The sequence below is a fragment of the Thermobia domestica genome, chromosome 7 (assembly GCF_964235325.1).
Source record: "Thermobia domestica chromosome 7, izTheDome1.hap1.1, whole genome shotgun sequence".
Taxonomy (NCBI): Eukaryota; Metazoa; Arthropoda; class Insecta; order Zygentoma; family Lepismatidae; genus Thermobia; species Thermobia domestica.
Window position 1 is genome coordinate 35783221 of NC_137460.1, and position 25528 is coordinate 35808748.

Below are 25528 nucleotides of genomic sequence, written 5' to 3' on the forward strand. Positions count from 1 at the left end.
GATTGTTTACATACAGTCTATATAAGTAATGAGTTGATATCGTTGGACCACAATGCCTTAATCACATAGATTTAATAATAGCTCATTAAATCTTAACATTTTACATAAATTTCTTCGTTAAAATATATATATTTAGAATAAATCATTTCTCCTACTACGTTCTCAATTTGATTATGTAACAAATTTTTCCCCTCTAATCATTATTGTTAGGCAATACCTGAAGATAACCCTTCGTAGTCGCCTTGGGCCTTATTCAGAGTCTTTTTGATACGTGACTAGTGCCATATTAAAGAGTTCGACTAACATAAATTTCCTCGTGTAGTCAGACGTTTAGTATGACGCTAATCGTACGTCAAAACGACTCTGCATAAGGCGGCTCGGGTTTACGTGTACCAAACTGGTCATACTTTACCAATCTTATTGTGACTCCTTCAACACAAAAATGAGGTAAGCGCCTAAATTCGCCATTTGCCGCGACGAGCAGATAGGAGAAATAGTGCACTGTACATAGTGGCTTTGATATGTAAATTTTAAAGATATAAACTGTAGTATTTTAAACTTTAGTACATAGTCCTGCCAATAATGGTCATCGCGGTTGAGCTATATGTTATATCAAGTACTGTCTACATAATGAATAACCCTATAAACTACAATACAAAAAATAAAATAAACCTGTTATGTGTCATGGAAAATAAATACTTTTTTCACAATACATTAAAATAAAATAATAAACAAATAATGATCCACTGTACAACATTTATCTTATTTTACGTTCTTTAGAAAACAAGAATGCCTTCTTTCCTTAAGTTTAATATTATTATTTGATAAATCATTGACAGTTATTGTGGTAGTTATTGACAGTTCATTGTTTTGTATACTGCACTTGATACAACTTGTCCCTTCTGACAGTTGTTTTCTTCCTGCACGTGGTCATAACAATCAGGCAATAAGAACTGTTTCAATGACAACAGCACCCTCAACCAATTATAGAGGCTCATTTCTCTCCCTTTGCAATGATAAATTTTCCACCCTTTCCGAACGTTGCCACTTTGAATATAAACAAATTCATATTGTTTTAATTGAATGTCAACTTGAGTAGTGGACCTGTTGGTTATTGAGACAATTCTTTCTAGTTCTCTTCTGTATCATTTAATTTTATAAAACTGAGATTTACTTGCAGTGAATAATTTTGTGTTTCAATATCCGACGCAAAAGCTGGCAACACAGCATTGAGCACCACGTGCGCACAACAAGCTGTCAGAAAGGACAAGTATTATCAATTGCAACATAACTGCAGTTTTATATTAAACCATTTTGAAAAGCATAACTGTCTGTGCAATGTATTAGTCTTTTGTTTTTTTTTAAACATATAATTTTCGTTGGTCACTTTCTTTGTTCACGGCTTTGCTAAGAACCACACTTCATTCCTTCTGTTTCTGAGACGCCATGGAAATTCGTAGGTATTTCTATAGTAAGCCTTGGAGGCGAGTTTCAGTCCTTTGCTGGCCAGCAGCCGTACTAGTTCTTCAGCTTCTTGCCGCCACTCCGAGTCGGAAGATATATATCCACTGAATCTCCTATTTTAATCCCAGGAATATGAAAAGAAAATTTAAGAGAGAAAATTTTAATAAAGAGAGATGTTTTTTTATATATTCATTTGAATTATTTATTTGATGTTTTAAGTTAGAAGCGTGACCGGAAAAAATCACTTATTGCAAGGAATTGATTATAATGCTACAATATGACATTTGAAATTCAATTTTGACAAAGTCATAAATTTTCCATAATACGTGATATATATTTATTTATTTTAATTATGCATAACTAACTAACTCTATGGCCTATGGCACCCGAAGGTTCAATGCCGCGTTCACAAAAGCTCTCCACTGGCTTCTACCCTTCGAAAATTGGATCCAGTTTCTACTTTGTATTCCTATCTCTGCGAGATCCATCTTAATATTGTCCTCCCATCTGCACGTAGGTCTTCCAAATGGTTGTTTTCCAATTGGTCTTCCAGTCAAGACTTTGAAAGCGTTTCTACTTTCTTCCATTCTAGCTACATGACCTGCCCACCTAAACCTCCTAGACTTGACGACCCTAACAATGTTGGGTAAACCGTATAAATTATGTAGTACTTCGTTATGAAGTTTCCGCCATTCCCCTTTCCCGTTTCTCTTGGGTCCGAAAATTCGTCTCAGGATCTTGTTCTCAAGTACTTTCAGTCTAAGTTCTTCCCTCAGAGTAAGCGACCATACAGAACAACAGATAAGATAAAAACAAATTTTTAGCTAGAAGGCAAGTAAAAAGAAATCTGAGTATAAATCAACTGGGCTATATGAATGAAGGTATTGTCTATATCAACCAGAGCTTAACTGCATACCGGAAAAAAAAATCTTTGAAAACGCGAGAAAAGTTATGCCTTCTTATGGGTAGATAATGTAGGACGAATATTCTTGAGAAAAAGTCATGGTGATTCTGCCATAGAGTTAAAAACTTTAGAAGATATAATCGCATTGTCGTAAAATATTTTTGTAAAGTAAATAGAAACTGATAGTTAGTCCTGATAGAAGTACGTTAAATATCTACTATCAAAATGTTAGAGGATTAAGGACAAAAACATACGATCTATATCTAAATACTGCATAATGTGATTATGATATAATTATATTAACAGAAACTTGACTTAGACCTGATATTGTCCACTCAGAAATGTTTGATTATAATTATAAAGTGTATAGGAAGTATAGACTATATAAAAAAAAGTGGTGGAGTACTCATAGCAATTAAAAACAAATTTGCGGCCACTAATATTGAGATACATAATGAGCTTGAGAATTTGTGTGTTAAGGTGGCTGCATATTGCGAAACTTTTTTATATTGTAATTGTATACTTCCCCCCTGGTTATCTAAATTTCTTTCAAATTTTTGAAGAAACTGACTTGTCTCAGGAAAATAACGTATTAGAAGCTGAAGACTTTAATCTACCACTAGCTACTGGTACAGACTATAATTTCTTGAACGGTGGTGAATGCTATGGCTCATTAGCTAATTTTTTGAGCCTACAAAATCTTCATTATTTAAATAATATAAAAAACAATTTTTGTAGAACTTTAGACTTACTGTTTAGTAATATTTCTGATGGTATTGTTGTACAAAGAAGTGAATTGCCGATTATAAATGAAGATAACCATCAAACTGCACGAGAAATCACTATTCCGTTTAAAGGGCAAAATTATCCACTAAAAAATGGAACAAAAATTGTATTTAACTTCCAGAAAGCCAATTTTTTAAAACTATATCAATTAATTTGAGAAGTTGACTGGTCGGTTTTTAAAAAAATTTAGTAATGTTGATGTTGCAACTAACGCATTTTATGAGATAATGAATAAAATAATCATTGATACAGTACCTAAAACGCGAAAATGAAGTATAAGAAAATATCCATGCTGGTTTACAAAAGATATAATAAACAAGTTAAAATTAAAAGAACATTATAGGAAACACATGAAAGACTCAGAATATAATAAAAATATGTATAAGGAGATAAGGAAGGATATAAAGAAAATCATTCGTAAGGCGTATGAACATTATATTAGGGAAAGCGAAATTGAGGTTTAAAAGGATGTAAAATCTTTCTGGTCATATAAAATGTAAACAGAAGAATAATAATAGTGAAAATGGTAGTATGACGTTAAACGGTAATACATTGAACACAAACTAATTGTTGATGGTTTTGCAAATTATTTTAAATCAGTATGTGATAAAAATATATCATCATACAACAATCCTGAGGAAGAACATATGGAAGTAAGCAACTGTTTGAAATTGATAAAGTGTCGAATGAAGAGTATAGGAAAGCTACTAAGAAGTCAAAACCTAAAAAAGCATGTGGACCAGATGGTATTCCTCCATATGTGATAAAAGCATGCTCGGAAATACTACTAGAACCACTGTCTATACTTTTCAATTTAATACTTAAAACCCAAACGTTTCCTGAAATCTGGAAAATTATTAAAGTATCACCAATCTTTAAAAATGGGGATAAGAGTAAAATAGAACATTATAGGCTTATAGCCATAATTGGTGCACCAGTAAAAGTTTTCGAACAAATATTATATGATCGTGTTTTTAACCATGTAAAGAACTATATTTGTGAAAACCAGCATGGATTTTACCCTGGACGATCGACAGTAACAAGTTTACTTAATTTCACTCAATTCGTTCATGATGCTACACATGATAGCAAACGAGTAGACACAATATATATTGATTTTGCAAAGGCATTTGACATAATTAATCATGGCATACTACTTAGAAAACTCTCAAAGTTTGGATTCTCATCAAATTTACTAAAATTGTTTTAATGTTACCTGTATCAGAGAAAACAGTATGTATACTTCAATCACAGAAGATCATTCAGTTATAATATTAATTCCGGTGTCCCACAGGGTTCAAACTTAAGACCCTTATGGTTCATAATTTTTATAAATGACCTCCCAAAATATGTTAAATATTCCAAATATTTATTATATGCTGACGATTTAAAATTATACAAAGGTATACAGGAAAATCAGGATGTATTGAAACTGAATGAGAATCTAAATAAAATATATCAGTGGAGTATAGAAAGTAAATTATATTTTAATACTAACAAGTGTAAATTCATGATATTTTCAAAACAAAGAAGGTTAACTAAAATTAAACCCTACAAGTTAGACAACAAAGTATTAGAACGTGTATATACATATAAAGATATGGGTATTACTTTCAGCTGTGGTATGTCTTTTAATAAACATACATTGTTGGTAACACATAACGCTTTTAAGCAATTAGGATTTATTATAAGAAACACGAAAATGTTTACAAACACTGATGTTATAGAAACTATTTTTAAAAGTATTGTAAGATCAAAGATGGAATACGCCTTGGTGATGTGGACTACGAAATACGTAACTCAAAATAATCAATTAGAAGCAATTCAGAAAAGGTTTTTAAGGTATCTATACTACAAGAAAACTGGACAATCTGCAATTACTAATAAAATTTCGTATTCCAGACTACTAGGTGAATTCAATTACGCAACTTTTTCGGATAGATGTGTTATTCTACAAGAAATGTGTTTATTTAAAATAGTAAATGGTATATTCGATAACAGTGAATTTTTGTAATATATTAAATTCAATATAAAATCAAGAACTTTAAGAACGAGGAAATTATTATGGTATGCAACTGCGAAAACCAACACGTACAACAACTCACCCTTAATAAGACTTTGTTCATTATATAATAATATAGCTGAGAGTATCGATGACATTGACTTAAGTTTGAAAGAAAAAAATATTTAAAAAAATTATTGAACAGATATTTGTGCGAAAAGTTATATAGAAAACGTAATTAATATTAGATATTACTACATTAACTACGGTAATCACATTTGATTATTTTCTATTTTCATGTTATTGTAATGTACAATATCCATGGTGAGCACATAAATGTGTGCATGTGAAATGTGCGAGATACGTATGTGTGTGTTCGTGCATATATATTTGTATGTATAAATATTGGTATATATATTTACTACTAATATACAGAGAGATATATTATGTATGTATGACTATTTCTAGAATGAGAGTATGAGTTTGTGCTTCATAAAATGTATGCATTGATCTATGAAATGTCCGCATACAAAGTTATGTATTCTATTTGCTTTGAATTTTACTATTTTTATTTTTATTATTTTCAATTAAAAATTTGTTTTACATATTATTATTATAATATAATAATGAAATCAATTGTGCACACCTCCTATAATTGGAGAGATCTCCTGTTGGAGGAAATAAATAAATAAATTATTGTTTTATATATTTTAAGCTTCAAATTCCTCGACAGAATTCGCGACGACAAGAGATTTTGAAGTGAATAGTAACACGAATTTTCTGCTTTTAGTTGACATTTAATTTCCTCGTGAATATGATTTTCGTCTGTTAATATTGATCCTAGATATTTGAAACTACCCAGTTTATCAAAAGTGTTCTTTAATATTTTAACGCATCCATAATTTGCCATGTTACGGTACCGACGCACTTCCATGTATTTAGTTTTCTCTGCATTTACTTCTAAACCCATGTCCCTGCAAGCGTTTAATAAGATCTCTGCATTTCTTTCTATTGTTCTCCTATCATCCCCTATTAAATTTACATCATCAGCATATGCCATAACCTGGTGAATACCGTTCAACTCTAGGCCCTGGTTGCTATCTTTGATTTTCCTTATAGCGTATTCCAGAACAAAGTTAAATAATAATGGCGACAACGCATCTCCTTGTTTCAGGCCATTTTCGACGTGAAAGCTCGTGGACAAAAATTTTCCTACCCGGACTTTACTTTGGGATTCATTTAAACATATCTTAATTAATCTAATTAGATTTCAGGGTATTCCAAGCTCTGTAAGAACGTTGTATAATGTTTCTCTCCTAACCGAGTCGTACGCCTTTCTAAAATCAATAAATAGTTGAAGTACCGGGGTATTGTATTCCCACTTTTTTTTCTAGTATTTGATGAATGGTAAATATTTGGTCGATAGGTGATCGATTTCGTCTAAATCCGCACTGATAATCTCCAATAATTTCATCTGCGTATGGGGTCAATCCTGCTAATACAATATTCGAAAGTATTTTATAGAATGTTGACAGAAGAGAAATGCCTCGATAATTATTACAGTCAGTTTTGTTGCCTTTCTTGTGAATTGGAACAATGATTGATTCTTTCCACTCTTGTGGCAATTCTTCCTTGTTCCAGATAAGGAGAATGAGTTTGTGTATCTTGTTCCACAATTTTTCGCCTTCAACTAAAATTAACTCAGCCAGAATTTCATCTACACCCGGAGATTTGTGTTTCTTTGATTTTTTTTATAGCGGTTTCTACTTCTATTCGGTTGGGTTCTGGAATATACAGTTCTGTGGTGTGTATTTCCTTTGCTCCACGCACACTAGTTTTTGGTTGAGTGTTAAGCAAATCATCAAAAACATCTTTCCATCTATTTAAAATGCTATTGGTATCAGTGAGAACTGTACCGTCAGATTTCTTTAATATATAAGCACGAGGTTGATAGCCTTTCTTAAATTCACTGATCCCCTTATACATGTGCCGGATGTTTTTATTTTTACTATTATCTTCAAGTTCCTTAATATTAGCTTTTAAAAAATCGCGTGTCTTTGTTCTAAAAGTTTTGGAAGTTTCCCGCCTGATATCTGCGAAATTTTGTGTAGTTATTTCATTCGGATTTTGTAGCCAGCGTAATTTTGCCTGTTTTCTCTTCTCTGCTAGTTTAATACAGTCCTGGTCGAACCATGGTTTGTTCCTACTTATTTCCGCGTGTCCCAATTTTTCTTTTGCTGAAATTGTAATGTTATCTCTAATTTCAATCCAGATATCCTCAACACTAGTGCACTCCAAATCTTCTAAAGCCGAGAATCTATTTCGAAACTTTAATCGGGTATGCCTCTCTTACCTGGCTCTCTTCTAATTTCTTTAAATTGAATTTCTCCGTTTCGGACATTGAATATTACCTTTATTCAACGATAATCTCTATCGTATTATCGCTGCTGCCAGGTATTGATCAGTGTCACAATCAGCACCTCTAAACGACCGGATATCAATTATGCTACTGCCTTCTTCTATCTACTAAAACGTGATCAATTTGATTATGTGTTTTTCCGTCTGGTGATGTCCAAGTGTATTTATGAACGTCGCAATGTGGGAATTTTGTACTCTTCACGGTTAGTTTTTTGGATGTTGCAAAATTCACGAGTCTAACACCGTTGTCATTACTTCCCATATGCATACTTTCTTTCCCTATAACCGGTTTGAAAATATTATCTCGTCTTACCTTCGCATTGAAATCCCCTAATAGAATTTTCATATGGTATCGCGGGAGTTGGTCAAATATCCGTTCCACTTCTTCGTAAAAACTGTCTTTTATATTATCATCCTTATCTTCAGTTGGGGCATGTACATTTAAAACAATAATATCACACCCCGTCCCTTAGGAGTAATGAAAGAAAGTCTGTCAGTAACAAATTCAACCCGTTTAATTGCTGGTAATATTCGTTTGTGAACGAAAAACCCTGTTCCTAACTGGTGATTTTTATTTCCTTCCCCGTAAAAGAACGTAAAATTTCCGGAATTCTCAGATCCATTTCCTTCCCACCTAACTTCCTGAACTCCTACTACGTCCATCCTGTATTTCTCTAACTCACTCGTTATGGATTTTAACGCGCCTGCCCTATAAAGACTTATAATATCTCATGTTCCAAATCTTATGTTCATTTTCTTTTGCTGAGGTCGTGCCAAGTTATCAGTCCCTGTCCGAGGCTTTTGTGAATATTTCTGAACAAGTGCTTTTTTTTTTTTTTTTTTTTAACAGGATGAAATTGTTAGCCTTACCCGAACCTCACTGGGGGACCACACCTAATCGGCTGTCCGCGAATGCTTATACAGTATATTCGCAGCTAACCTCTATATCTAGAATCCTTCTTCTCGATCCGCAACCTGAGGACGCGCCATGCCGTGCTGACAGGAACCCAGGTTACACGGACGGTGTCATATTTACTTGTAAAAAGTAATAATTATAAACTATAAGACCTAGTTTAAAAATACAAAAATGAGCATGTAGTATTGGGGTAGGTTAACATCCGGAGAAAGGTTGAACTGCATAAGACAAATAGTTTTCATAATATTTTGGATAGAAGTTCACCATGTCATTATATAGGGACTGATGATCTCAGCTCAAAACGTTAGACACGGCCTTAAATCCATCAGTACGGTAGATTGTTGGGGAGGGGCGGTGGGTAGTAATACTGCTACTTAGAGCTACTTTTAAGAGTTCCAAACTCTGGGATGGGTTTTATTTATATATAAAATAAGTAAGTTTCTTCTTCTAGGGGGGAGATCGTCCCCCGTATCCGCCACTTACGGTAGATCAATAGGTAGTTTAAAAACTTAGAAGTTATACTGAAAAATGAGAACGGTTGGCAACACAGTTCTACAGATAGGCTGAATCGAGTAATTTTGAATTTTGAGAATCGATTCCACAGTTGATTCCATACGGATTGGATTTATACAGGGTGTTTCGAAACAACACCGACAACGTTTGGGAAGTGATTCCTGACACCAAGATAAGACAAAAGTATAGACCAAATTGGGTGCACAAATGTTTCCTTTCGGAGTTATAGGCTGCCGAAAACATGAAAAAATGAACTTTAAAAGGTCCATAGCTCCAAAACTATGGGATCTACCGTAGTCGGGTCAAGACTTCACTTAGGAACTAATGTGCTCTATCCAAATATGTAAGTTTCAGAATCCTGCGGTACTTCCCCAAAAATTTTTACAGAGGTAGTTTGAGAGTACTTCAATTCGTATGCCTGTAGCCAAACTCCCTTCATAAAAATTGTTATGTGAGTACCGCAGGATTCTGAAACATGGACTTTTGGATAGGGTACATATATTAGTTCCTAAGTGAAGTCTTGACCCGGCTACGGTAGGTTACATAGTTTGGGAGCTGTGGGTCTTTAATGATTTTTTTTTATGTTTTCGTTAGCCTACAACTCTGAAAGAAAGCATTTCTGCACCCAGGTTGGTCTATACTTTTTGTCTTGTCTTGGTGTTAGGAATCACCTCCCAAATGTTGTCGGTGTTGTTTTGAAATACCCTGTATAATAACCCGATGATAACCCGCCACTCCTCGCTCTTGGAATCAAACTGCATTAATGCCAGACCATTTCTATTCTGTAGGCACTATATAACGAACATTCCGGTTTGAGTTCTCAAGTTTAGGATAAGCATGATAATCGTAAAAATGTTAAGCGTGAGTGCAATTTTGATCATATAGGAGTAGTTACGAACACGAAATTCAGCAATCCAGCCCATGAGATTATTATTATTATTATTATTATTATTATTATTATTATTATTATTATTATTATTATTATTATTATTATTATTATTATTATTATTATTATTAAGTTTGTAGAAATTCGGCCCTCTTGAAAATGTCTTGCATTACCCCCCAAAAAATTCCTGCCTTGGGGGGAGGGAGATAATTTGGTCATCCATGAGCACAGCAATATATTATTGACTTCTCTTTACGTTGAATTACAGACCTATCAAATGTTAGGGAAATTCCAACAAATTGAATATAAATCGATGTTCTCTCGTTGTCGTTGTAGTTCGCTGTGGCTCTACTAGATGGCAGGAGACGCCCAAAATCTTAATGATTGGAGATTGTTAACAGGTTTGTTTACAGAGTATGGATTTTTCAGAGGAGTGGACTTTTCTATATAATAAAATCAAACCAAAAGTCTTCTTTCAACATATGAAATCATTAATAAGTCACTATATATGGAGGAAAGCATCGGAATTGCACGCACCTAAATATGATGCGTACAAATGTGAACCTATTTTGTAATCTTAAGATGTTCAGTTTTAGTATATAGACCTACAGTAGAGCGTCGATTATCCGAAGTAATTGGGGGACATGGGTGTTCGGAAAACTGGTTTGTTCGGATAATCGAACTGTACATGTTTATTTGCCAAAAAGAAGTACTGTACAGTAAATTTATTCATAAAAAGAAGTATGCTGATTGTTGAAACACAGCGACTGGCGGCTTGGCCGGGCAGCAGCGCCTTATGAAGGCCCCATTAGAAGCAATGTTCCGCCAGCGGTGGCTCAGTGCGGCGACTACTGTGGGAAACTTGGTTTGGGAGTGAGGGGGATGATAGGACGGTAGGGTGGGAGAGTAACAGGTGCGAGCGAGTACACAGTTCGGTTAAGCGGTCGTTCGGTTGACCGACGTTCGGATAATCGACGCTCTACTGTGTTTTGAAGTTCGTCCTGTTTATACGAAGAGTAAAAAAAAAAAACTTTTGGAACCTTATTGGGACAAAAAGAAACAAGGTTATTTTGCACTGCGTGGTATTGCCTGTGAAGTTCCTTAAGTAATTCCGCACAGTGAGCTATTAAGCGAAATTTAACCCCTTTGTATACTTATATAGGCCTAATTTTGTTTTTTGTATATAGGTACGGTTTCAAAAATACCGGTATATTGTTACCGGCTAGCATGGTTGAATATCTGATGCAGTGGTTCTCAACGTGTGCGTTGAGGCACCCCATAAGCTTTTCTCGTTTCCAAAGGAGACACTGGAGCAAAAGGGGATAATTTGGGCGCTATAGACTATCCATAAGGCGTTTGAGATTTCATTACCTGTTATTTTTTTTTTTTTTTTTTCTTATTAGTGGATGAAAGTCATTTGAGTTTTACAAATTATCAAAAGTTTAGAGTTTTCCACAAATAATAATATGGATTCTTCCAGACTGGTTTTAAGAACTGAAGCCTTTTTCTGGTTCTTGGACTGCTTCATGTAATTTTTACGTTTAGAATTGAGCATGGATGGATTAGATTAAGATGATGGGAACGGCGCTCGGGATAATCTCATTCACCCAAGGTGTCGTAAGACTCGAAAAGGTTTTGAATCACTGGTCTAAGGTTGTGCTGTTCAACCAGGCGTACGCGAAGATGTTTCTGGGGGGTACGTAATCCTAAAATCAGCATATTTCCAATATTTATTGAATACATTGGCGGATTTAGGGGGGTGATCGGGGCTATCGCCCCCGCCCAGAACAGGAAACTTTCTTATTTTATATATAAATAAAACCGATCACAGAGTTTAGAGCTCCTAAAAGTAGCTCTAAGTAGCAGTATTACAACCCACTGCCCCCCTAGAGATACATCCTGGATCCGCCCCTGATTGAATGATCATAGTTGGAAAATTTATTGCATGATCAGTGCTATTTCCCAACTTCTTCCATTTCCATCAACATATTTGTGTGAACAGGGTGTCTCTGCATTAACATCAATAAAAAACGAAGCACAGAAATTGCTTGATTCCAGAATCAGCTCTGATTCTCGCACTCTCGAAGATTCAACCAAGAATCGAGGAGTTGCCGTCCCGGAATCAAGCTCAGTCATCTCATTAAAAGGTTACTTCTAAAATTGCTTTTAGTTCTTGAATTCTTAACATTGTCCTCAGTGTACGAATTATCAGGAAGAATGAAGGAAAATCCCCTCAGTAGAGATGGATGTCTCCTATATGTTTTGAAATTTTCTATGTTAATTTTTTCGGATGTGCACTTTCTCCTCCTGTAAATAGTCTTTTGATTCACACGCTGATTGTCATTTGTTGGACCTCTATTCGTCCTCCTTTTTAATCAACAAAACAGAGTTTGGTTCGTATGACTTGATATTATCTCAATTGTTTGTCTTTGAGTTTTACGTACCACGGTTATGCCGGTTAGACTAAAGGAGGCGGTGATAGTGAGAAATGAATGAAATAGTGGAATGAAGAAAGTGGGAGGAAACGGGAGAACCCCGAGAAAACCCATGCACACGGTGTTTGTCCACTACAAAGTTCACTTGGCAGGGGCTGGGATCGAACTTTTCTCAATTGTTATTGAAAGTTGGGATTGTGGTGGATTTCTATTACTTTCGGTTTTAGTAGCGTTTAAAGAATGAAAACGAAATGTATTTTTGGCACGCTTAATTGAGTGCAGCAGGGATGGAGTGGATCAGTGCGTTGTGGATCAAGTGGGCCAAGCGGGTCAAGATTTGTAAGTGGATCGTGGGTCAAAAAGACGTGACCCACGACGATCCACCGCACACCGTGACCCACCGACCCACTTTGCTCATTGCATTGTAGACAACATCTTCTGAACACTGATAAATTTGTCTACGTTTTACTTTCAAGGCCTCTCTTTTTATTTGTTTCTATTTACTTACCTAAGATATCTAAGTGAGAAAAGGACTTCAGGTAATTTTGTATATTAATATTTGTAATTGTAATAATAGAAATAGAACTTACTACTTAGCTTTCAAAGAACAATCAAATTTTAGTATTAAGACTTTCAAATTTCATCATATTTATATTTTCCACTGAAAAGTATCTGTAATTCAACAAGGAAAAAATTATATGTGATAATCAAATTGAAATTTATCGTAATATGCCCCATGGCAAACACTTTACCATTTTTTACCGTAAAGGTCAGATTCAACGGTATTGTAACAGAGCGGTGCTTGAGCGATTGACCGCAGAAATTCAAACTCCGATTAGCGATAATACTATTAAAAGTGTAAACTCGTCAGTCAGTGCAGAAGAGTGCGTGGATCACAGGTTAGAGTTGATGGTGGGTTTTGGTGGGTGGTGGGTCAAGCCTTGATTGATCCACGCCATCTCTGGATTGCAGAACATCACTTCTCTCAATCTAGTATGGTGCTTATAGCGATCAACGTTAAAAGCGGAAGTAGTTAATTTCTACCACTTCCGGTTTGAATGTTGGGTCTAAAAACGAACCTGATTCGTAATTTTTGACTTTCTACATCCTGCACGTATTTGGTAATGATTTCTAAAATAATTATTGAGTTTTTTTTTTTTTTTTTTTTTTTTTTTTGTCTCCCGGACGGTTGGACATGTTTAACATATAAAGGAGTTTTGGTAAACTGAATCCCTGAAAACGAATAAAACAAAAATTCACAGATAGTGGGTACACTTACATTTTTATTATAACACTATACTAGAGACCTGCACGAGCCGGGATTGGGCGGGACGACTCTGTTATTTCTTTGGGCCGGGCTGGGCTTGGGCGGTCCGACACTGATTTCTCTTCAGGTCAGGCCGGGCTGCGGACGATTAATTGCAATTCTTTTTATTAATTATTGACTTTCGTTAAACGATAATTGGAATAAAGTCAAACGTTGAAGAAGTGTGTCCGTGAAAAATGTTACAAAAAATGTAATAGCTATTTACAGTTTTTGTTGCTTAGCGGCTCCACTTTCACTATAGAGGATTACAGGGATTATGTTGTAAATTGAGCTCTGACCTTGACCTTCACTGAACTCAAAATATAACAAGAAGGGGTGGGAAAGTTTTGCCTGTCGCTAAACAATATTGCAATCTTCACTTATACTAAAAATCAATTAAGTTAAATTTTTTCTTACAGGAAATGGAGATTTTGTTCTCTCGATGACAGGCAAAGTTCTAGGAGGAAATGGTACTATTCTGTAGGCAAGCGTCAGGTTGTAAACCAAAGTTTAGAAAATGTTTCTAAGGGTTAGGTCAAATTAGTACTAAATATTGAGAAAGATTGGGGCTCGAGCTCATTTTTTTAAAAATTTATCGGGCTTGGGTTGGGCTAAAAACTTTTAAAATTTATCTGACCCGGGCCGGGCTTGGGCCAAGAATTTTAAAAAAAACTTATCGGGCCGGGCCGGGCTCGGGCCGAAAATCCCCAAAACTTTTCGGGCCCGGACAGGGCCGGGCCTAGGTACATTCGGGCTGGATTGGGCTCGGGCCGAAAAATTCGGCCCGTGCAGGTCTCTATTAAGTGGTAGTTTGGGTTTGGCTATACTATATGTAGTTCTCCAGATATAAAATGTATAATAAAAATTTTGATTGAAATAGATTAAATCTTGATACAAGAAAAAAAGATAATAGGTGTGGGTTTCAGAATTTATTTATTTATCTCCATTAATATTATTTAGCACAATTAAATGCTTTTATATGATCTACCATTACTACGGTAATGAGCAATGAGCAATGTAGTGGTTTGTAGGTCAAGTACCGGGCCGAAGCCCTTGACTTCCATCTGAAGTGGTTGTTTGTCAACGGTGGTCCAGCGTTTCAAATGTTGCAGATTGGCTTACTACGGTAGATTAATTCATACGAACTTAAACAAGTAAATGAAGGCATTTGGTTGCGCTAAATGATCTAAAGAGACCAGTAATAATAATATTAATTAGAAAGAACTTAGGTAAAGTAAGCTAAACTTACTAGAAACATTTAAGAGAAGAACGAAAATCTTTTCTTTATACAAAATGAATACCAACTTGACATTTTCAAACTTAATTTTGCAACAGTGTAACAAATTGCCACCTAACAGGCAAATTATCAACTCTTAACAGGATAAATGGAAGTCCTATAATTTTTTTTTTTTTTTTTTTTTTTTTTTTTTTTTTTTTTTACGACTTGCAACGTACTTCATGCCGGCAAGTAGACAAAACTCCAAGACAGTCCAAAGTTGCTATTACATTGATTAATGAGATTAACAAAACTACAAAAAGGAAATTATTAAATCTTATTCAGTGAACACGGACATTTTGAAAATTTCCCTTGCGATGAAGATGAACAAACACCAGAACACGCAGTTTAGGGTTAGTGTCTAGCCCTTCTGCGCTGCCACGTCTTACACAGTTTTGGCACGAAAAAGACATTTAAACTCCAAACGTACCAAGCCAACGAATTGATACTGTAGTCGTTTCAATAGAAGGCAAGTTCTAGTGGCTAGGTGCACTTTTCGACCACAGGGTCCCGGGCTCTCATCCCGGTGGGAAAGTCCAAAAGTTTGAACGCGTTACTTTGGTTCGGGTTCCGCCTGAAACGGTAAGTCCACGTCTCATATAGTCTCGGTGCTCAATTAGTAAACGCCAACCTGCACTTAAGGTAGATACAGAACCTCATAGCAAAATTATCGATTTTTGCCTTTAAGTTTTTTTGTGGATTACAAAATAAATATCGTACATAGACTACTGTTTGTTATGAACATAGTAGAAATAAATATAATACTAATAATAATAGCAATAATGTATAATAAACTTATCTAGTAATATTCGGTTTCGAACTCAACAATGACGTCACTGTCCTCACAATTTTTTTTACACTCCTTATTAACATTACTGTCAACAAGAACATTTCCATCCGCACATAAATTTAATTGAATCTAAAGAATGGATACGGGGTTGCCATTCACCAATTCTAAAATCGTTATTGATTTATTTTAGCGTGAATGAATGTTAAAAACCTCAGTGTGTGCTCTTTATAATTATTTGATGCACACCTATAATTTATTTGCACATTCTTCTGTCTTCAAAAGAAAAAGAAAAGAAAAGAGAGAGAGAGAGAGAGAGAAAGAAAGAAAGAAAAACGTTCTAAGATTATCGTTCAGCTATAATAGTGGTATTATCGGATACAGTGAGACTTGAAAGATATTGTTCCCTGGCACCCTAATATTTTTTTTTTTTTAAATAGAAGTTTCCGTTAACCAGCTACTTTAAGATTTTTTTTTAAAGTTAATAATTTATTTCAAAAAAATGATACAGAACGTAAAATGGATTACTTTATAGTTAAAAGCAAGTAAGGGATATATACTGGGCCTCACTTAGGAGCGAACAGGCATTGTAAGTGATGGAAATTGTTAGTAATTTTGCGTAGCTGACATTCCCCTCTATGGGATGAAACTCATGGAACTTTGACTTAACTTGGTGTGATAGTAAACCTTGGTGATTTCAATATCAATAGACCTATAAATGAAATGAAATTTATATTTTAACGTCCAACATTGTGCACTGAGAATAAGGGAGACGGTGTGATAATAAAAATGAAATGGTGGAATGAAGGGAACGGGAGAACATCCGAGAAAACCCACGCAAACGGTGTTTGTCCACCACAAATTTCACTTGGAACCAGTGTTGCCTAGCGCAGCCCCTAAAGATAACCAGCATTAGTTCAACTAACAAAACCTATGTGTTGTAGTGAGTTTCGCACTTCATTTCATCATTCCACATCATATCACTTACAGTTATGGTTTTCCCTCACTGCAGTTTATGTATTTACCTTTCCTCATGATTATGGTTAAAGGCCATAATGACTGTGAAAGTTTGAATAATAAAGTTTTCTGTACCTACCCATAGCCCAACCATTGCTTTCTGAATAGCAGAATATACTAAACATCTCTTCCCCTACAGAGGGCGTAACCCTCTTCGGGTAGTAGCTAGCGTAGGCTAGCTGGTAAAAAAAAAAAAAAAAATCTACCGTAGTAAGCCAATCTGCAACATTTGAAACGCTGGACCACCGTTGACAAACAACCACTTCAGATGGAAGACAAGGGCTTCAGCCCGGTACTTGACCTACAAACCACTACATTGCTCATTGCTCATTACCGTAGTAATGGTAGATCATATAAAAGCATTTAATTGTGCTAAATAATATTAATGGAGATAAATAAATAAATTCTGAAACCCACACCTATTATCTTTTTTTCTTGTATCAAGATTTAATCTATTTCAATCAAAATTTTTATTATACATTTTATATCTGGAGAACTACATATAGTATAGCCAAACCCAAACTACCACTTAATAGAGACCTGCACGGGCCGGGCCTAGGTACATTCGGGCTGGATTAGGCTCGGGCCGAAAAATTCGGCCCGTACAGGTCTCTACACTATACCTCTTATTACCCAAGAATATAATGACTAATGGTTAAGTATGTTGTACCTTGCGTAAACAGTCATAGAGTTTCTTCTTTTGAGGTAAACATTTCTATCCTTTGGCAGTGGTGGGTTTTGTTGATAACTTTGAGACAAGTAGAAACATGTTTCATGCATATTCTGTGATTTACCTCCTTCAATTAAACTGCTCTGAGGCATACTTATGGTAAGCTTTGTGTCTGAAAAATAAATAAAACAAAATAAGTAAATAAACAAGTAGCTTGATGTACGTATTAATAGTAGTTTACACAATAATGAAGAAAATATGCATCAAATTAGAATTTCTTGCACTACCATACGTCATAGAACTTAATTTTACATCATACTTGAATATTTAGAGTTGACGTCGTCTCGTAACGGAGTGACGAAACGTTTATTTATACGTGTTTATCCATTTGTATACCTGAAAACTTAACAGACTCCACTCTAAAAATCTAAATTTAAGTAGAAAAAGTAGAAAAATCTAGATTTAAAATTCAGGTAGCCGAAGGCTCAGAATAGACTGGTTAAATTGGAAAAGGATGGATAATAAGAAAGTGAGTTGTAGGATAAAAGCCCGTATATATAAAACGGCAAAAATAAATAAATAAATAAATAAATAAATAAATAAATAAATAAAAGCCGGTCTGAAGTACAGTAGCATAGGCGTCGACTTGAAGAAAATATGGGGGGGGGCAAACAATCGATAAATAAATCATCTTATTCAGAGTTCTGTCAACTGCTTGCGTTTTCTATCAACGGCTGGATGAAAACCCCCTTTTCCCCCTCAGATCTCGGTCCGCTGCATGCGCTCCGCTGCGAAGTTGACGACCTAAGCCAAATTTGCCTAAAGGCATTAAAACAAATTCAAGTTCAAAATTTGGGAACTTCACTACAAGTTTGCGCACCACATTGATCTTCTCGTGTCAATTCAGTGCTACCAGAGTGTTGCTTGAAGTTTCAGTGCTCTCTTAAACACAATTTCGAAAATGACGCTTTGTATCGAATAAGAAAGCTCGGTAGAAATTCTTGCTAACTTTTTGATAATTCTTCCTCGACTGGATTATATTGGGTGGGCGAGTACCCCACCTTTAAATATTGGGGACGCAAAAGTGTTCTTCCCCCCCCCCAAAGTCGGTGCCTATGTACAGTAGTACAGTATAACGTGGACAATTACAAGAGCCCAGGAAAAGAAGATGGAAGTGGCGGGAGATTAGAACCTTAAGATGGACATGGGTGTGATGAAGAAGGATAGGATAAGAAACGATTACATAAGAGGCTCTATTAAGGTGGGATTCTTGAGTTCAAAAGTTTCAAGAATGGAGGTTGAAATGGTTTGGACATAGAAAACGAAGAAATTAAGATTGTGTGGGAAAGGAATTGGGAAGCTGGAAGTAACAGTTAAAAGAAAGAGAAGGAAGACCCAAGATGAGATGGAAAGACAAGATACAAAATGATTAAAGGAAGAGTGGGTAGAGAATTGAGGAGCGTGGATCAAAAGAATTAAAGTCTGAAATGAGAAACCCATATAATCATGGGACAAGACAGGGTAAAAAAAAAAAAATGACGGATTAATTTATTTTCATAGTGGGACACCATCTAGGATCACTATAATTACACAAAATCTTGCAATTTATTAAAACAAAATTGTAAACGCTCGGAGAAAACAGAGTTCTCACTTTCTAATGTAGTCACCGATGGTCCAAAAGGGTGAAAAAAAAAATTAACATTTGCGCCTCCTTAGAACCAGAAATTTCTGAAATTGGTATTTTCCAGAGCTATGGACATTATGGATTATTATTTTGGCAATTATGCTTTAACTTTTTTCTTTGCAAATTATGTTTTATTATGCTTTTTAAACTTTTTTTTATCGAATAATGGGACCTAAATACTTAGATTTTATAATAAATACGTTAGTTTCAGTCCATTTATAAATATTCATTTATTTATCGAGAGGTGAAATATTTACTAAAAGACGGGTGAAATTTTTGAGGTGATACGACAAAGAAATCTTCGAGAATCTAGAAGAGGCAAGAGTTCTACAAAAAATTTAAGAGTCAAGACGAGGAAACCTAAATTTTTCTCCTTTCTCATCGCTATGTGCAACACTGGACATCAATTGAGAAAGCTCCTGTATTGGAATGAATAGTGGTATAGAATACACTAAATTTACTTAATAGTTAGGGCTGTGCACGAAACGAGTCGTGACAGAATTTTCCTGACAAAATTCGAGTCGAGACACAGCTCTTCCAATAGAGAAGAATACATTTTTCGAGTCGAGACATCACTTTTACATCACATTTTCGAGACGAGACAGCCTCAAATCTTGTCTCGTGCGCATCCCTATTAATAGTTAATAAACGTAACCTATGTGTTACGATTGAAAGCGTAATTCATACGGAAAGAAGTAGCATTAATTATAGTGTTAATTTATAAGTACAGTACTTTTTAGTGAACTTATCATTTTAATTTTCACCATCAAAATAGTCAAAAGGCCTTAATCTATAAGTACAATACGTTTTAGTGAACTTATCATTTTTATTTTCACCATCAAAATAGTCAAGGAGCCTTAATCTATAAGTGCAACACGTTTTAGTGAACTTACCATTTTTATTTTCACCATCAAAATAGTCAAGGAGCCTTAATCTATAAGTGCAACACGTTTTAGTGAACTTACCATTTTTATTTTCACCATCAAAATAGTCAAGGAGCCTTAATCTATAAGTGCAACACGTTTTAGTGAACTTACCATTTTTATTTTCACCATCAAAATAGTCAAGGAGCCTTAATATTGCAGGTTTCTTTCTCTTCCCTTGGATACCAGACAATGTGCAAACCCACCATCCAGCTGGATACAGTCTTTCTTCAAATTCCTGTTTTGGGAGCAAAGAAGTGAGTTGTAAGATAATATTCATTTGGTTAACACCATCTTGAAGAAGATATTCGTTTTCATTTCAAACATGTACGAAAAATATACACATCATCACATTATTTAATGACAATTTCTAATCGTTTAGATCTCTTTAATAACTACATATATAATTATTTCATAATGATGTGTAACAACGCCATTTTCATCTTTTTGATCTGTTGATTTATCTGGAAGATTATTTTTGTTTTCTTTGAAATGAACTGGAATTTTACTGATTTCTTCTTCAATTCTAGTTAAATTACTTTTATCGAAATTAATTTTAATTTTATATATAATCTAGTAGCTTTAAATAAGAAAAATGATTATACATGTTCGAAAGCACAAGTAGCGACATATAGAGGGTCTATTACCGTCAGGTAGGCAAGCGATAACGCAGGTTTCGACATCTATTAGCGTTAGGCAGGCAAGCAATAGCGCAAGTAGCGACATCTATTAGTGTTAGGCAGGCAAGAGATATCGCAAGTAGTGACATCAATTAGTGTGATTTGATCAGTAGTGTTAACGTGACTCACAGGCTGAGACGTTTTCCGTTTGTTATTAGAAGTAACATCATATTAAATATAATTTAATAAATTAATAGGCCTACAGTAGCCCCGCAGTTGCTCTCACCTTCGGTGCGAGCGGTCCCGGTTTCGACTCCCGGTGGTAGGGATACTCGGTCGAAAAGGCCTTTCAGCTTTCTCAGACCAGCCATTCTGAGTGAGTTTTTCCTGGGTTTTTCTCATTCCCACTAGGCATAGTACGTCACATATAGCTTCCAGGCCGCTACCTTTTTTCCTCATTCCCCCTATCCCAGACAGTGTGCATGCCGCGGGGCGTCATTTCTCATACGTGACGGACGTAAGACCTTAGATCCAAGTATTAATGCTTAGAAATATACAAGGTGGCCCAAAAGTAGGTATACAGTACCCAGGGCCGGATTTAGGGGGGGGTGCAAAGGTACACATGCACTCCCCCTTCGTTGTAAATATACACTACCTAAAATGATAAGCTAGCAGTGAAAATAGCAACACTTTCCGAAAAATTCTGCTGCCACGTTTCCGTTTGGGCTTAACACAAAGGGAAGTTTTACAAAATCGATAGTTTAAGTCAATTTACTGAAAATTGAAAGAAAAGCATTCACCGAGAACAGACACTTGGCATTTCCAGACCATTTCCTCATTCGCACCCAGATGCCTAAAGGCATTTAAGAAATGCCAATTCAATTGAAATGTACTGGTAGTTATTGGTGCACCCCTCTCAGAAAATCCCAGATCCGACCCTGACAGTATCATACTGATCAGCTCATTGCATTTTATATAATTTCTTATTGTTATCCATCAGATAGCCTTAAGTTTCTTTATTATTTGTTCTTAATGTGTTTTTTACTTATATCTTAAGCTCGGAACAGCCGAAGCAAAGAAACCCATAAATTAGAATGTTATACTTGATCAATGCAGGGATGTATACCTACTTTTGTGCCACACTGTATATAAAGACATAAATATATTAGATAAATAGATTAATAAATAGATTAAATACATAAATAGATACATTTAAATAGATTTGAAACAGAAATCAGTAAAATCAAACTATTAAAACGCTAGTTCTTTCAAAGAAAACTGAAGAATAAGTGCTCATATATAGGCCCTTCCTAAATCAATGGACTAAGAAATGCACATGTTCAACGTCGTTAATTTTGTCATATGCAATGATTTTTTTAACGAAATTTTTCAGTTGCTTTTTTATAACTTACTTATTTATTAAACGACCAACTTACACCGAAACAATTATCAATGAAAAAGAAGAATCAATGGTAAAGAAGGCGTGAGGAAGGCGCTGGGGGCTGTTTTTAAGATATCGTTCCAGCACAAGGACTGGTGGATATAAGGGAAAACTCATGAAGAAAACTGTCAGAATGGCTGGAAGCAGTGTTGCCAGATTTGAAGATTAAGAAGTAGCAAGATTTTGCTGCAAAAGTAGCGGATTTGAACTATTTGTAGCCCAAACATAAAAATGCCAGATGTCTGGGTTGCCAATGGTCAGGCAGCGACCGCAGATTCGGACTGTTGGCCAGTGGCGTAACTATGTTTTATAGGCTTCCCCGCAAGAGAACACCCAGGGCCCCCCGCCTTAACAACATTTTTTGTGTAATGATAGACAACATAATAAATAACCACATTTCCTGTATCTGTGAAGAATGAGTTAAATGTATGCAATTACTAGGCCTAAATATTCATAAATGGAAACCACTTTGTTATATGGTCTACATATAATTTATTCAATAAGCTTCAGAATGGAAGATGGATTTAACTTTTTGCAGTCAATGACATCAGTCTTCATGAAGAGTAGCTGGAATTAATTGAACGGTTTTCTTCTCGCTTTCCAGTCAGCAAAATCAGTTACTACCGTACATCCATTTTTCGGCTTGGTCCGCATTTATTGAGAACAGTAATAGATTACTTAATCTATTTTCGCCCATTGTGCTTCTCACATAGTTATTATTATTATTATTATTATTATTATTATTATTATTATTATTATTAATAATAATAATAATAATAATAATAATAATAATAATAATAATAATAATAATAATAATAATAATAATAATAATAATAATAATAATAATAATAATAATTTCAATTTTGAGAACGACCTTTCCGCAAAACTGACAGAGGCAGGGAGCGTCAAAAACAACAAATACACGATAATAAGTTCTGGAAAGCTAGACGCCAATGACTTATATTTCACAATTAAGAACCTTGTTAGGTCAAACACAGCATTGTGAACACTTATTTCAAATTTCAGCTGTTTCACAAAGCAAATTACTTGTATCGGAAACGAAGAACCAATATCACAACTGTAAGTTGTTTGAAGTGTCTGTGCCCAAGGGCGCCCATCAGGGGGGGGCAAGGTGGGGCGCTTGCCCCCCTTCCCTAGAGGAAATTGTACTTCGGAATATCGAAAACCCAATTGAATTTTTACATTAGTTACAGCAAAATTTGAACCTATATTTGAAATGTCGCGTATACTTGCCCCCGTTAGAAACCACAATATGGGCGCCCTTGTCTGCGTCCTTTTTAGAATTTCATCATGAGCGAGATGAATTATATTGGCAGGAAACAAAAAAGGAGAATTTGGATACTGTATCAAGCAAAATTGCAAAACGACAGTGTAGAAAATACTTTCGGGATTTACATAAATACTGTATTGGTGAATCAAGAATTTTTTTCACGAAGTTCAAACATTGTGAATATTTTGTTTCATTTCGAAAATGTCGCCAACTGAAACAAAAATGGAATGTGCCAGTCAGTGTTGTAATCATGAAGGGGTTAGAGAAGGCCGTGCCGCACTTTGCATTCTAATGTCTGGAACCGGTTCTGAAAACCGGATCTCCAAGAACCGGTTCCTCGCGGAACCAAAACTTTGTGACCAACCCTACGCTAAACCCAAGTTGCTGGCAGGCTGTGAACAGTTTGCTAGATGAAATGGTGGAAGCGGCAGGCAGGCGCCCAGTCGGTGGCCGCTTGTCTCATTTGGCTAAATAAACTGGGTAACTGGCAAACTCATTGGCTAAACAGGCAAACTGGCCAACTCATTTGGCTAAACACCCAATGGTGGACTAAAATTTTTTCTGGGGGCACAAGCGGGTCTAGGCGGAGAGGGCACAAGCGCATGGTCCTCTTTGTAGTGTTTTGAAGGTGAACTTTGTTGCCTCCTTTACGGGTCTTTGGGGGTTTTCGGATAGAGGTCTGGAACCAGTTCCTAAGATCCGGTTCTGGAACCGGTTCTGAAAACCGGATTTCCGAGAACCGCGGTTCCGCCGGAACCAGAGTGCGATATACGATTTACTGTAAATGAACTTAAATATAGGCAATCATGAAACATTTTAGTGTGGAAGTGGCGAAAGTATCCTTACTTGTGAGGAATAGGTATAATTTCCTGTGATAATTTCACACCTTATGTCAGATGTAATATCCTAAAAAAAAAAAAAAAAAAAAAATGTCAATAAATAAAGACTCACCCCATAGTCCTTGACGAGTGTATACGGCGCAATGTGTGAATCAGCCGTTGCTTCTTGCAAAGCTAGCAGAACATCAAGGAACTAAAATTAAAAAATAATAATAATAAAAGGTTAGAGATTTAGGGAATTTATCTTTCAATGGTGTTACTAGAGCGTAAAGTGTATATATACAGGATGTTTCAAAAGTCAACTGACATGGGGTAACTGTTATTATCAGAGTTACTACAAAATGTAAAAGGAGAAACCGTCTCCAAATATAATATTTTCAACCTAAAGGGAAGGAATTTTTAAAATCGGATGAGCCGTTTGGGCTGTATACTCTTTATGCACCCAATGTAAAATGAAAATGTAGCGTTGCAATTTACCTGCGGCTGGGGGAGGGAAGGGCGGAACGGGATGTGAACAAATTTTATAAGAGTATGGTGAATGGGGGCATGTTTGAAATAGGGGTTGGCCATCGACACGTTAGCATAACAGACAGTAAATTCATTCACTTATGTTCTGGATCCAGGTAAATGGCAACGTTTCATTTTCATTTAACATTGGGCGCATAAAGAGTGTACAACCCAAACGGCTCGTCCGATTTTAAAAAATCCTTCACTTTAGATTGAAAACGTTATATTTGAAGAGTTACCATATGTCAAGGGATTTTTGAGACACCCTATATATATATGTAAATTTTCTTATGGGAATAACGGTGGTATTGCTCCAACGTACAGAAAATTACATTCTTTTCTCATTTACTACAAACTGTGCTCAATTTTATGCCCTTTCATTCTGAAGTTATTTACGGAATTAGTTTCATCAAATTGAATGAACTTTTGTCGCTGACTATACATAAAAGTAATGGGTGTCTCCAATATGAGAAAAACCGAATTGCTCCAGGGGCGACGTAAAAGTATATTTCATCAATTTCTTGATTTTGGCACATAGGAGATGATGTGGAATCCAGCCCCTTTATCCCCGAGTTTTCCAAGATCTCCCTCTTGGCTCCATGGTTAGCGTACATGACTTCAGTACTGGAGACCCGGACTCGATTCCTAATGGACATCGCGTCGAAATGCAAGTAAAATCCCGTGAATATTTGAATTATCCTTAAAATTGTATAGTGCGAGTCTAAATGCCCTAGGACAGCTATGGGATTTCAAGTGGATATGTTGTGCTAATAATGTAGGATAATTTTGAAACATTTGAAATTACACTATTCTTTAACACACTACAATATACATTTTTAAATA

At 35.5% G+C, this 25528-nt stretch overlaps 1 protein-coding gene across 1 annotated transcript in view; it reads right to left on the bottom strand.

Annotated features, from left to right (window-relative positions):
• Window positions 1-616: 616 nt before the first annotated feature.
• The window catches only part of LOC145688849 (heme-binding protein 2-like), a 30639-nt gene continuing 5727 nt past the window's right edge, over window positions 617-25528 (bottom strand). Inside the window, exons 3-6 of the mRNA XM_081763016.1 lie at window positions 24291-24371; window positions 20102-20225; window positions 17381-17552; window positions 617-1577 (exon numbers count right to left, since the gene is read on the bottom strand). Of these exons, the coding sequence (XP_081619142.1) occupies window positions 1397-1577; window positions 17381-17552; window positions 20102-20225; window positions 24291-24371 (558 nt within the window). The 3' untranslated portion in view covers window positions 617-1396. The remainder of the gene's footprint in view (window positions 1578-17380; window positions 17553-20101; window positions 20226-24290; window positions 24372-25528) is intronic.